This window comes from Cucurbita maxima, unplaced genomic scaffold (genome assembly GCF_002738345.1).
Source record: "Cucurbita maxima cultivar Rimu unplaced genomic scaffold, Cmax_1.0 Cma_Scf00028, whole genome shotgun sequence".
In the NCBI taxonomy this organism is placed as follows: domain Eukaryota; kingdom Viridiplantae; phylum Streptophyta; class Magnoliopsida; order Cucurbitales; family Cucurbitaceae; genus Cucurbita; species Cucurbita maxima.
Genome location: NW_019272044.1, coordinates 2,830,743 through 2,842,469, shown reverse-complemented (window position 1 = coordinate 2,842,469; position 11,727 = coordinate 2,830,743). Strand labels below are relative to the sequence as shown.

Below are 11,727 nucleotides of genomic sequence, written 5' to 3'. Positions count from 1 at the left end.
TTTTTTTTTTTTTTTTTTTTTTTTTTTTTTTTTTTTTTTTTTTTTTTTTTTTTTTTTTTTTTTTTTTTTTTTTTTTTTTTTTTTTTTTTTTTTTTTACTACATAGGAATTTGAGAGAAGAATAGTTTTATACAAGTGATCCTAACTTAATTTTAAATGAAATTAAGTAAAAGGAGTTATAAATGAAAGTTTAGAATTGAGATTACAATTATTAGTATGAAATTTTAATCATGTTTTGATTTGTACTGCTTTTCCAAGCCCAATAAAGATCTCACGTTTTAAGATAATAACTCGTCGTTATTGTCTAAATTGGGAGGATAAAATCTTCCATAATAAATGACTTCCGCTGACAGTTCAAGACCATACTAAAAACATATATTTATACGTAGCTGAAATTTCTTATTTTTGTTGAAGTTTTATCACTAGTTTTCTTTCAATTATGTGGTAATGTGATTTTCGCAAGTCCTGTTGAAGACTGAGCTCTGATTATATTATAACTGTTAAAAAAAAGCTCTATATATATCATGATGACATTCCGTTTGCTGAAAGGAATGCTAACTGTTGAAATTCTCTCCGGTGGTTCTGACTTCTACAACATTTGCCAGATTCATTCTGGCTTCCATTGATCTCATCTCTTGCTTTTGATTTCTCTGAACTGTAAAGGTTTTAAGGACCATGTTCTTGATATTACATACAGGAAGGATTCTGAGCAGACTAAGCAGATAGAGGATCTTCAAAAGCAGAATGAGGACTTGGCAGATGAAAAGGAACGCCTGCTTGAAGAGATTGAAAGGATTCTCTCAGAAACTGGAAGAATGTAAGTGTTATATTGACCATTATACTCAAATTATGTGTAGGCATAGCTATAAGAAAAACTTCAGGAAGGGCCCAATTGTTATGTGCATTAGTAGTTTTGGGACTTCATAACTTCTCATCTCTGTAACTCTTAGAATGTTCACAAACAGATGGTTAATTGGTTATTTGCTGTTTGAGAGTTGAGAAATGTCCTGAAGATTCAGTGACCAAAGACAAAGTACAGGCAGATTAGTGTAATTTGCTTCAATCTGTTGTATTCAGTGTTTTCTGTTTGGCTTATATCGGATTGTTTGCGACTTAGTCACTGTAGAAGTAGATAAGTTGAACAAGACGCCATTCGTTAATCCGAAAAATCTCGTAGCTATACTCATAAACGGATAAGAATGAAATCAATAGAACATTTAAAGTACACAAATTCAAAGTGTGAGATCCCACATCAATTGTGGAGGAGAACGAAACATTATTTATAAGGGTATGAAAATCTCTTCTTAACAGATGCATTTTAAAGACTTTGAGGGGAACCCGAAAGGGAAAACTCAAAGAGGACAATATCTATTAGTGTTGGCTTAGACTGTTACAAATATTATTAGAATCAAACACTAGGCGATGTGTCAGTAAAGAAGTTGAGCCCCAAAAGGGGTAGACATGAGGTAGTGTGTCACAAGGACGATGAGTCCCAAAGGGGCGCGGATTGGGGGTCCCACATCAATTGGAGAAGGGAACGAGTGTCAGTGAGGACGCTGGACCCTAAGGAGGGTGGATTGTGAGATCCTACATCGGTTGAGAAGGAGAATGAAACATTGTTTATAAGGGTGCAGAAACTTCTCTTTAGTATGCGTGTTTTAAAAATCTTGAGAGGAAGCTTAAAAGAGAAAGCTCAGACAATATCAAGTTGTTGCATAAACCAAATCTCATGAACCAAAAGTATTTTTTAAACATAACTCATTCTATTAACTTACTCTTCAGAGTTTCTTTTCACCTTTGCTACCTATATTTTTGCATATAATAACTAAATCGTAATGTCTTATAACTATTATTCAGTATTATCAAATCATCTAATTAAAAGGAATGTGCATTTTATCGGTATAGGTAATAACTATCCATTTTTTAAGTCTTTCTAATCATAATCTCATATCCTATTGCTAATTTTTATTTAGATTTGATCTCGATTCATTCATGTTTCCCTCATTTACTTGGATGTTTACCTGTACACTAGCTCGTGAACCATAATCTACAGATAAAACATGTCATCATGATTATATAATAAGAACTAGGAACTTAATCAAAGTCACCATGGATAAAGATTAAATTAATTTTATCCTTAAAAAGTTTTAAGTTTTAGTTTTTAATGAAGACGTTGGAAGTTGAGCACGTGGGACGTGGAATCACTCTCGAGATGCGTATCTAGGAAGCTGATGGAATATTCAATTGGAAATACTATAAAAGGCCATGTCCTCTGCCGCAACAGATTTCGCAGTTTCCGTCGCAAATCCATGGCGCTTCCCCACTTTCTTCTTAGGGCTATAACTTTCTGTAACTGATCCCCCCTCGTTCTCCCCCAATTATCTTCCATTCGGTTCATCATTTTCGGATTCAATTCCAATATCTCCGATTGAAGTTTCATTTTTAGAGAATGAATTAAAGTCTTCGTTAGGTGTTCTTGAAATGGCAGCATCAATGGCGCCTTTTAAGCTGACGGAAGGAGCAGTGATGGTGATATGCAAGCGAGAATCGTCGGAAGAGACGTTCCAGCCGGTTGTACAAGTAATTGACTTAAAATTTGTTAACACTACGCAACAATCGGGCAGCGAGAGGTACAGATTGTTGCTTTCTGATGGAACTCATTACCAGCAAGGAATGCTGGGCACTCAGCTCAATGGATTGGTTAAGTCCGGGAAGTTACAGAAAGGTTCCATCGTTCAATTGCGGCAGTATGTTTGTAATCCCGTTCAAGAACGCCTGTAAGTCTTTCTATGAACTGAATCATGAATTTTGATATTTGATTTCCGTGAACTAATTGAGTGCATTCTATTTTGAAGAATATCCACATTTCCCTTTTAAGTTTCTAAATCAAACGAGGCAATTAGATGATGGATGAACTCAACCAACCATACAATATACTTTAGGTCAATCTGGATATTATTCTACATGCTCTTTATGAATTGTTAAATTCAATCACAGAATTATAATCGTCATTGAGTTGGATGTGATAAAGGAAATGTGTGACTTTATTGGCGAGCCTGTTCCAGCAACAAGATCAGTATCAGCCGCATTTAGTGGAAACCCTCAATCCTCTGTGGGGGCTTCATCCGGCAGCGGAATAGTTGGTAATGTGAATGTATCTGGTGCGTCTTTTGAACAGCCTAAAGTGAATCAATCACAAGTACCGCATGTGGGATTTCATTTTAATACTCCTAATTCTGGAACAAGGTTTAATGGTTCATCTCCTGTAACTGGGTCATATGGTGATCAGAAGATGGCATACCACAACAATGGATCGGATATTCCCAGGTCACCTCTAAATGCTTATGCTTATGCCCCTCCTCAGCCAATACATCAGCAGCCACCTTCAATGTACAGTAATAGGGGAGGACCGGTAGCAAAAAATGAAGCTCCCCCAAGGATAATGCCTATTACTGCTCTGAACCCTTACCAAGGAAGGTGGACAATAAAGGCTCGAGTTACTTCGAAAGGAGAACTTAGAGACTACAATAATCCTCGTGGAGATGGGAAAGTGTTTTCATTTGATCTACTTGATGCATACGGTGGAGAAATACGAGCAACATGCTTCGATATGGTAGCTGATCAGTTTTACAACCAGATTGAATCGGGTAACGTATACTTCATTTCTAAAGGAAGCTTGAAACCTGCACAGAAGAACTATAACCATCTCAATAATGACTTTGAAATATTTCTTGAAAACACATCAACAATCCAACCTTGCTTTGAGGATGACCAATCAATCCCCCATCAGCAGTTTCATTTCCATCACATTAGTGAGATTGAGGGCATGGACAGCAACAGTGTTGTAGATGTAATTGGTGTTGTTTCTTCCATTAATCCTGCAACGTCTCTCATGAGAAAAAATGGTACTGAGACTCAGAAGAGATCCCTTCAGTTGAAAGATATGTCTGGCCGAAGTGTTGAATTGACTCTTTGGGGAAACTTTTGTCAAGCAGAAGGGCAAAAATTGCAAAACATGTGCGACTCGGGGTTGTTCCCAGTTTTGGCTGTGAAATCTGGTAGAGTGAGCAACTTCAATGGGAAGGCGGTGGGAACCATTTCAACAAGTCAGCTTTTCGTAGAGCCAGATTTCCCCGAGGCTCGTACATTAAGAGGGTGGTTCGAAAAGGAAGGAAGGAGCACTCCTTCTGTCTCCATATCCAGGGAAGTTGCTACCGTGGGTAGGACAGATGCCCGTCAGACCATATCTCAAATAAAAGATGAGAGGTTAGGAACCTCTGAGAAGCCAGATTGGATCACTGTTAGTGCAACTGTTTCATTCATTAAGGTTGATAATTTCTGTTACACAGCATGTCCTATCATGATCGGGGATCGTCAATGCAGCAAAAAGGTTACAAATAACGGAGATGGAAAATGGAGATGCGACCGGTGTGATCAGTCTGTCGACGAATGTGACTACAGGTACATATTGCAGCTGCAAATACAGGATCATACTGGCTTAACTTGGGTGACAGCATTTCAAGAAGGCGGTGAGGAGATCATGGGCATACCTGCAAAAAGATTGTACTATTTGAAATACGAAGAACAAGATGATGAAAAATTTGCAGAAATCATCCGTAAAGTTCTTTTTACAAAATTTATTATGAAGTTGAAAGTAAAGGAAGAGACTTTTAGTGATGAACAGAGTGAAATCAACGGTCATGAAAGCAGAAAGCATTAACTTTTTGACCGAGTCCAGGTTTCTTCTAGACTTGATGGAAAAGTTCAGGGCAGGGAACACCATACAGAATCCTGGAGTTTTTCGCCCCAGATCGGAGAATATAGGTGGTGGACAGTTCGTGTCACCCATTCGAAATAGTACCGATGTTAGCAGAGAATATGGTACACCGAACCGAGGTGTTCAGTATGGGGACCATCACAACAGTTGTAGGCCTACTCCATCCACACTGCATAACTCGCGCACGTACTGCAACAGCTGTGGGGGATTGGGTCACAGCTCAATGAACTGTCCGAGTATCATCAGCAGCCCTGCGCCATCCGTTGGAGGAGGGATGTACTTAAATCGAGTTTCAGGCTCGTCTGGTCGTGACTCTGGTGAATGCTTCAAATGCCATCAAACCGGGCACTGGGCTAGGGATTGCCCTGGTTTGGCCACTTTCCCTCCAGCTTATGGTAACAGTGGCTTCACAGCTAGGTGATGCTCAGGGAAGTTTATAAATTCTCTGAAAGCCCTTCTTTTTTTTTTTCCTTTCATTAGAAGAGATGTTGTTTTCTTGTACAGCTTTTGCTTGGAAACTGTGTTTTGGATCTTAAGATAATCTGTAAGCATAGTTCCCTTGTGTTGATGGCTGCGTTTATATTTTGATAAGTTATCTTTGTAACACTATTTTAGTTTTCTTTTTTATGTAAATTTGTCTCAGTTTCCCTATGGTATATAGTTTAGTCGCAGTGTATTTCATTCTTTGATCAAATAATAGTAGTTTGGGAAAGGTTTTCTTGTTTGCTTTACAGTTTTTTATCAAGAGCTTAATTCATGAACAGTTGTTTACTTTATGCTGAGCCATCTTTTGTCAAGCCATTTGCTTATCAAAGTTCTTCCCCTACATTTGTCGGAGAGGAGAACAGAACATTTTGTATAAGGGTCTGGAAATCGAATCCTCTCTCCAGAGAGGGGAACGGGGGAACGAAACATTCTTTAAGGGTGTAAAAATTCTTTATAAGGGTGTAGAAACCTCTTCTAAAGAGAGGAGAATGGAACAAAACATTCTTTATAAGAGTGTAGAAACTTATGTTCTTTAAACATTCTTTATAAGGGTGTAGAAACTTATGTTCTTTAAATATTGTTTATAAAGGTGCAGAAACTTATGTTCTTTAAACATTCTTTATAAGGGTGTAGATTATAAGGGTGTAGAAACTTATGTTCTTTAAATATTGTTTATAAAGGTGCAGAAACTTATGTTCTTTAAACATTCTTTATAAGGGTGTAGAAACTTATGTTCTTTAAACATTCTTTATAAGGGTGCAGAAACTTATGTTCAAGGGTGCAGAAACTTATGTTCTTTAAACATTCTTTATAAGGGTGGATAAACTTATGTTCTTTAAACATTCTTATAAGGGTGCAGAAACTTATGTTCTTTAAACATTTTTATAAGGGTGCAGAAACTTATGTTCTTTAAACATTCTTTATAAGGGTGCAGAAACTTATGTTCTCTAAACATTCTTTATAAGGGTGTAGAAACCTCCCCAAAGTGGAACGAAATATTCTTTATAAGGGTGTAGAAAGGTGTAGAAACGTCCCTTCTTTTTCTTTATAAGGGTGTAGAAACGTCCCTTCTTTTTCTTTATAAGGGTGTAGAAATGTCCCTTCTTTTTCTTATAAGGGGGTAGAAACCTCCCTTATTTTTCTTATAAGGGTGTAGAAACCTCCCTTATTTTTCCTAGGTGTAGAAACCTCCCTTTTTCTTTAGAAGGGTGTAGAAACCTCCCTTCTTTTTCTTTATAAGGATGTAGATACCTCTTTATAAGGGTGCAGAAACCTCCCTTCTTTTTCTTTATAAGGATGTAGAAACATCCCTTCTTTTTATTTATAAGGATGTAGAAACCTCCCCTCGTTATAAGGGTGTAGAAGTCTCCCCTCTTTATAAGGGTGTAGAAACCTATAGAGTCTCTTTATAAGGGTGTAGAAACCTATGTTTTTTATAAGGTGTAAAAACCTCATTTCTTTTTCTGTACAAGGGTGTAGAAACCTCCTCAGAGAGGGGAGAGTGAAATGAAACATTCTTTATAAGGTCCCAAAGAGGGAGAGTGGAGCGAAACATTCTTATAGTAGAAACTTCTTTATAAGGGTGTAGAACCCCCCAAGAAGAGAACGAAACCTTCTTTATAAGGGTGTGGAGAAACCTTCTTTATAAGGGAAACCTCATCTTCAGGGAGGGGAACGAAACCCCGAAACCCCCTTCCCTCCAGAGAGGAGAACGAAACATTCTTTATGATAGTCTAAGAAACCTTAGAAACCTCTCCCAACAGATGTTGACGGCGATAAGTAACTGATCAAAGCGAATAATATTGGCTAACGAGAGACTTGGGTTGTTACATATATAATTAAATTTAATCACCTAGTATCGTTTAGCTTCTAAAGTTTTTTTCTTTTTTTTTTTTCTTTTTTTTTTTTGGAAAAAAAATTCAATTTATACTCGATCATAGAAATACCAATATTGAAAGAGCTATTACCAAGATCTTTTCGTCAGATCATAATGCATTCTAATAACGGTCCGTTCCATAATCGGCATCATGCAGCGACTCTGTACTCCCTAGAATGCAACAGGACTTGAGCTGTGTACACCCCATGAACCGAGATAACATTCAGCTAGTCATCAAGAAGGATTTATTTATTTATTTATATTTAGCTAAAGAGTCGCTAATCAAAAGCATAATGCATAACATTATATGATAACCAGCCATCCCAAAAGGTTGAATATCAATTAGATCTACATTTCACAACAGGCCGAGTCCCATAACCGATATCGATGGCACTTCATTATTTTGTAATATGCTTGTATTTATACAAAGTCGCCTTAAGAGCATACATTTGCTGGGGTTGACGTCTGCCTACCATTCTTCTGGAGAGGATCGAACACCCTTCTTTCAACACCACAACGACCACCTACAATGGCATCAACCTGGGTTAACTCATAGCTTGGAGTAGTATCTAGCGTTGGTATAACTGTCGTTGCCTTCCCCTTCTCGGCAATAGCTTTCAGTCGCATACGTTCAGCCCTCGAACCAATAACCTGCCCTAGTATAGAAGCTGCAATGGTCATTGCCATGGCTGTCTTTGGCATCAAGACACATTTCCGAAGCATGCCAATGAAGGGTACAGCTGCATGAATTGCCACAAACCATGAAAATGAAAACTTCTTAGTGTGCTCCCTCCATATACCAAGAGGAACGTTTGCTGCCATGCCTAAGGCCGCAATGACGAGCATTTTTGAAGGAAGCGGTTGAGGACGCAGATTTTTCACGAATGCTGTACGAGCAAGGGCAGCTCGGGCAGCGACTATAGCAGGCGGGCACTTAAGCTTCATACCAGGGGGTGGCTGAAAAGCTGTTGCAACAAGAGGGAGGACTCCGCTAACAGCTCTAAAAGACTTGGCAATTGGGCAGTTCCCTGTTTCCAGCCACTCACTTCCCAGAGCCTCGTGCTTCGATGAACCTCCTTTTTTCTGGAAAACATTCAAGAAACAGAATATGAAATGAATACAGGAAGCAGAAGGCCCATGAGCAAAAGCCTTCCCAACTTTAATCGAGCGAACAACTACAATTCAAATTGAAAATATAGAAATGATCTTGAAGTTGCGTTGTTTCAAGAAAGATCTGACATGGACTTGATTAAACAATGTTGTTTGAACTGTTTGCAAGAAATGAAAATAAAATAAGGATTTTATAAGCATTTTCATCTTCTTCTTTTATTATTATTATCTTTTTATAATATAAAACCAATCTTGAATAAATGAAAAAAAGACAGAAGGATCAAAAAAGGCAAGATGAGAACGCTTTAAAGTCTAGATTTGTGAATGAAAAATGACACCCAAATTACTAGTTGACTAAGAAATCTTTTTGTTTAATGAGAAAATTTACATTAAATTATTGTAAACTTTTACCATTTTAAGGATAACAAACGAAAATATTCATCGATATAGGGTAAAAGTCTTCCAAACATTATAGAATCAGACTATCTCCCACCCACATGCGATATTATCACAAGTTCTAAGTCCCATATTTTCTAGATTTCCTTCATAACCAGGCTAGATTCAAGATTTCTATGCATGTCAAATTCTTGCCCTTTTTTCATGTCCAAAGCTATGCCCCGCCCCGTGCAACAGACGTAACGAAAATCAAATTTTTGTAAGCAAATTGTATTAACTATGAAGTTCAGTCTCCATTGAAGTAGCTACCCCTTACAAAAAGTACTACAGATGATCCAACTTTGTGTATCAAGTTTAAAGCTTAACGAGAATGCGAATCTACCTGTGACGAATGATCTTTCTTGTTGGAAGCCTCAGACTTTTGTTTCTTCCATTTCTCAGAGAAGCTCCCAAAGCTGAATGGCCCTCCCGGTCCGAAAGCCGACAGACTGATGGTTGCAGCTTTTGCTGCCAGGGGGTTGAAATGAGGAGCAGTCTCTGGTTCTGGCAATAAGGTCTCAAAGCTGGATTTCTCAGATAGTGGAACAACCCCATCTTTACCATGAAAGAGCTTAAACGCTGTGTCAAAATTAGGACCATCCTCAAAAATTGGCCCTTTCGCTCCCCGAACCTGAAAATACAAAACGATATAACGACTTTTCTAAAATGGATCTGCCACTGTAAATGTGTAGGGGATAGCAGATAAGGAAGTTACCGGGAAGGTGAAATTCATGGTGGAGAAGGAAAAGCAGGTTGGTTTATTGATATTCCTGAGGAAAGGGCATCTCTGAATGTCCATTTCATTATTAGAGTAGCACTCGGATGACTTATCATTCATTCCTCTGAATATAAAGTCCATTACTGCTTCTCAGTAAGAGTTTTCCTGCAAGCATACGGAGATAAGAAACAGAAGGGAACAGAAAGTAGAAAGGTCAAGATCCACTCTAGGTTAAATAATTATCAACTTCCATGTTTTAAGACACGTAGGGCAAAAGCAAAGTACAAGGGAACTTTATAAGAGATAACAATGCAAATATATCAGTTCATTCATATCATAGCTTCTCTTCAATTTCATTTTGTTTTTATACAATGTGTATATGAGCTATCTTACATGAACCCTAACTAATCTCACACGAAATCGTCTCGTAACGGCCCAAGGCCACTACTAGTACATATTGTCCTCTTTGGGCTCCCCCTCAAAGTTTTTTTAAGTCAAAACCCACAACTAGCAGATATTATCCACTTTGGGCTTTCCCTCAACGTTTTTAAAATCCTTAAAGAATGCTTCGTTCTCTCTCCCTAATCGGTGTGGAATCTAACAATCCACCCTCCCCACTCGTTCCCTTCTTCAATTGACATGAGACCCTCCAATCCATCCTCCCTTAGGGGCCAGCGTCCTTACTAGCACACCACCTTATGTCCACCCCCACTCTCCCCCCTTTCAGAGCCCAGCGTCCTCGCGGGCACTCGTTCCCTTTTTCAATCAATGTGAGACCCCCCAATCCATCCCCCCTTAGGGGACAACGTCCTTGCTGGCACACCGCCTTGTGTCTACCCACCCCTAGCAGATATTGTCCTCTTTGGGCTTTCCCTTTCGGACTTCCCCTCAAGGTTTTGAAAATGTTGTCAACTAGGGAGAGGTTCTCACACCCTTATACAGAATGTTTTGTTCCCCTCCCGAATCGATGTGGGATCTCACACATACATACTAAACTTCCCCTTACTTTGTAGTTTGATCCTATTTCCCCAAGTCGCTACTTATTTCACACGCCCCAATTCCAAAAGGCCAACAAAAGGTAGTTTGTTCTTCCTCATACATTAGATATTAGAATTACATGGTTTTCAATTTCGACGTACACCCACCTTCACGTGGCCAGTGCTGAATCAAACTCGTTCAAACAGAAAAACACATCATAAAGACAATTCTCCGTCACGTCAATCTTCGACAACCAGAGTCCAGAAAAAAGGACAAAGTCAAAGAGAAATTGACAACCATAAATGGTGGCTAATAAATAATCTATAGCTTACAACCAAGCAAGGAACTCCGCGCAAACAAACTCCTGGATGATAGAAGATTTTGAAAACCTTATGCTCCAATTAAACCTTTCAAATAACTAACCAACCACAGAAAATAAGATCTAAACAACTCAATAGCATGTACCGTCGGCACGAACAAGAAGAAAGCCGACGAGTTTCTTCAGCCGTAAAATCAATCACATCATGCTCCCGCAACGAGAGAGTAATTCGTACAAAATTTCAAGACAATCATGGTGATGACATAAAAAACACACACTGAAATTTCATAAGCAGGAGAATTTGGAAGATCATACGAAGCCCTACAAATTGGATTTTCCTTCAGCTTGAAAAATGAAGAAACTACAAAATTAACATCGAAAAACATGGAAAAATCAAGAAAAAAAAAACCCCGAAGCGTTCGAAATGCGATAAAATACCGAAGAAAGTGAGTCTCTTCGAGTGATAGACGCCGGAAAATCGCAGCGAAGAAGAGAGAAGGAGCAAGTTCAGACGTGTGGTCGCCACAAACACGAACTTGGACGAATTTTTCTCTGTTCTAGAATAGCCGCCTGTAGCCAACCACTCCATCAAATTGGCATTTTCCAATAATTGTTCGACCAATGGGTACCGTACGACGCCGTTTTAGCGTTGGAAATTTTCTATATTGGAATTAAATCTTATGCCAACCCAAACTCTCAATTTTATCTCAAATTTTGTCATTTTTAAATATTTTAAAATTAAAATTTGTGGTTATTTTTAAAAACAATTTTTTTTTTTAATTTTAGATTTTTAGTTGAGTATTTTATACCAAATATATAATTTCAAAAGTATTTATATAATTAAGCTAAAAATCGCAAAATATGACACGTGTAATTATATTGTCATTTACTCTTTTGAATATTCACAAAAATTGCATTTTGTCCACAATTTGTGGGGCGGAGATTCTTTGACGTCGATAACCAATGCATTAAATTACAAATTTACCCTTGAACTTTTTTTTTTCTTTTTTTTTTTTTTTTTTTTTTAAA

The 11,727-nt window shown here is 38.0% G+C and overlaps 2 protein-coding genes and 1 pseudogene across 3 annotated transcripts; 2 read left to right on the top strand and 1 right to left on the bottom strand.

Moving 5' to 3' along the window:
• Window positions 1-1,094, top strand: part of LOC111465244 — an 8,210-nt pseudogene extending 7,116 nt beyond the window's left edge.
• Window positions 1,095-2,275: 1,181 nt separating this feature from the next.
• Window positions 2,276-5,507, top strand: LOC111465201 (replication protein A 70 kDa DNA-binding subunit A-like). The gene is given in 3 exon segments (XM_023109522.1): window positions 2,276-2,776; window positions 2,997-4,679; window positions 4,681-5,507. Coding segments are annotated over 3 exon segments (2,496 nt in total). The 5' UTR covers window positions 2,276-2,480; the 3' UTR covers window positions 5,198-5,507.
• Window positions 5,508-7,369: 1,862 nt separating this feature from the next.
• LOC111465188 lies at window positions 7,370-11,288 on the bottom strand. Of its 2 annotated transcripts, XM_023109506.1 has the most exons (5): window positions 11,137-11,277; window positions 10,845-11,042; window positions 9,399-9,566; window positions 9,027-9,314; window positions 7,370-8,221 (listed from the first exon to the last, which is right to left on the bottom strand). In XM_023109506.1, exons 3-5 carry the CDS (start codon window positions 9,540-9,542, stop codon window positions 7,574-7,576), a joined length of 1,080 nt encoding a protein of 359 aa, XP_022965274.1. In that variant the 5' UTR covers window positions 9,543-9,566; window positions 10,845-11,042; window positions 11,137-11,277; the 3' UTR covers window positions 7,370-7,573. The 2 variants fall into 2 exon arrangements, with proteins under 2 accessions (XP_022965274.1, XP_022965273.1); XM_023109505.1 differs by lacking the exon at window positions 10,845-11,042 and having other exon boundaries at window positions 11,137-11,288.
• Between the last annotated feature and the right edge of the window lie 439 nt (window positions 11,289-11,727).

Coding starts and splice junctions, on each gene's coding strand:
- LOC111465188 (XM_023109505.1), bottom strand. CDS start 9,542: ATGGACTTTATATTCAGAGGAATGAATGATAAGTCATCCGAGTGCTAC. Junction 9,315..9,398: donor CCATGAATTTCACCTTCCCG/GTAACTTCCTTA, acceptor TTGTATTTTCAG/GTTCGGGGAGCGAAAGGGCC. Junction 8,222..9,026: donor AGAAAGATCATTCGTCACAG/GTAGATTCGCAT, acceptor AATGTTTTCCAG/AAAAAAGGAGGTTCATCGAA.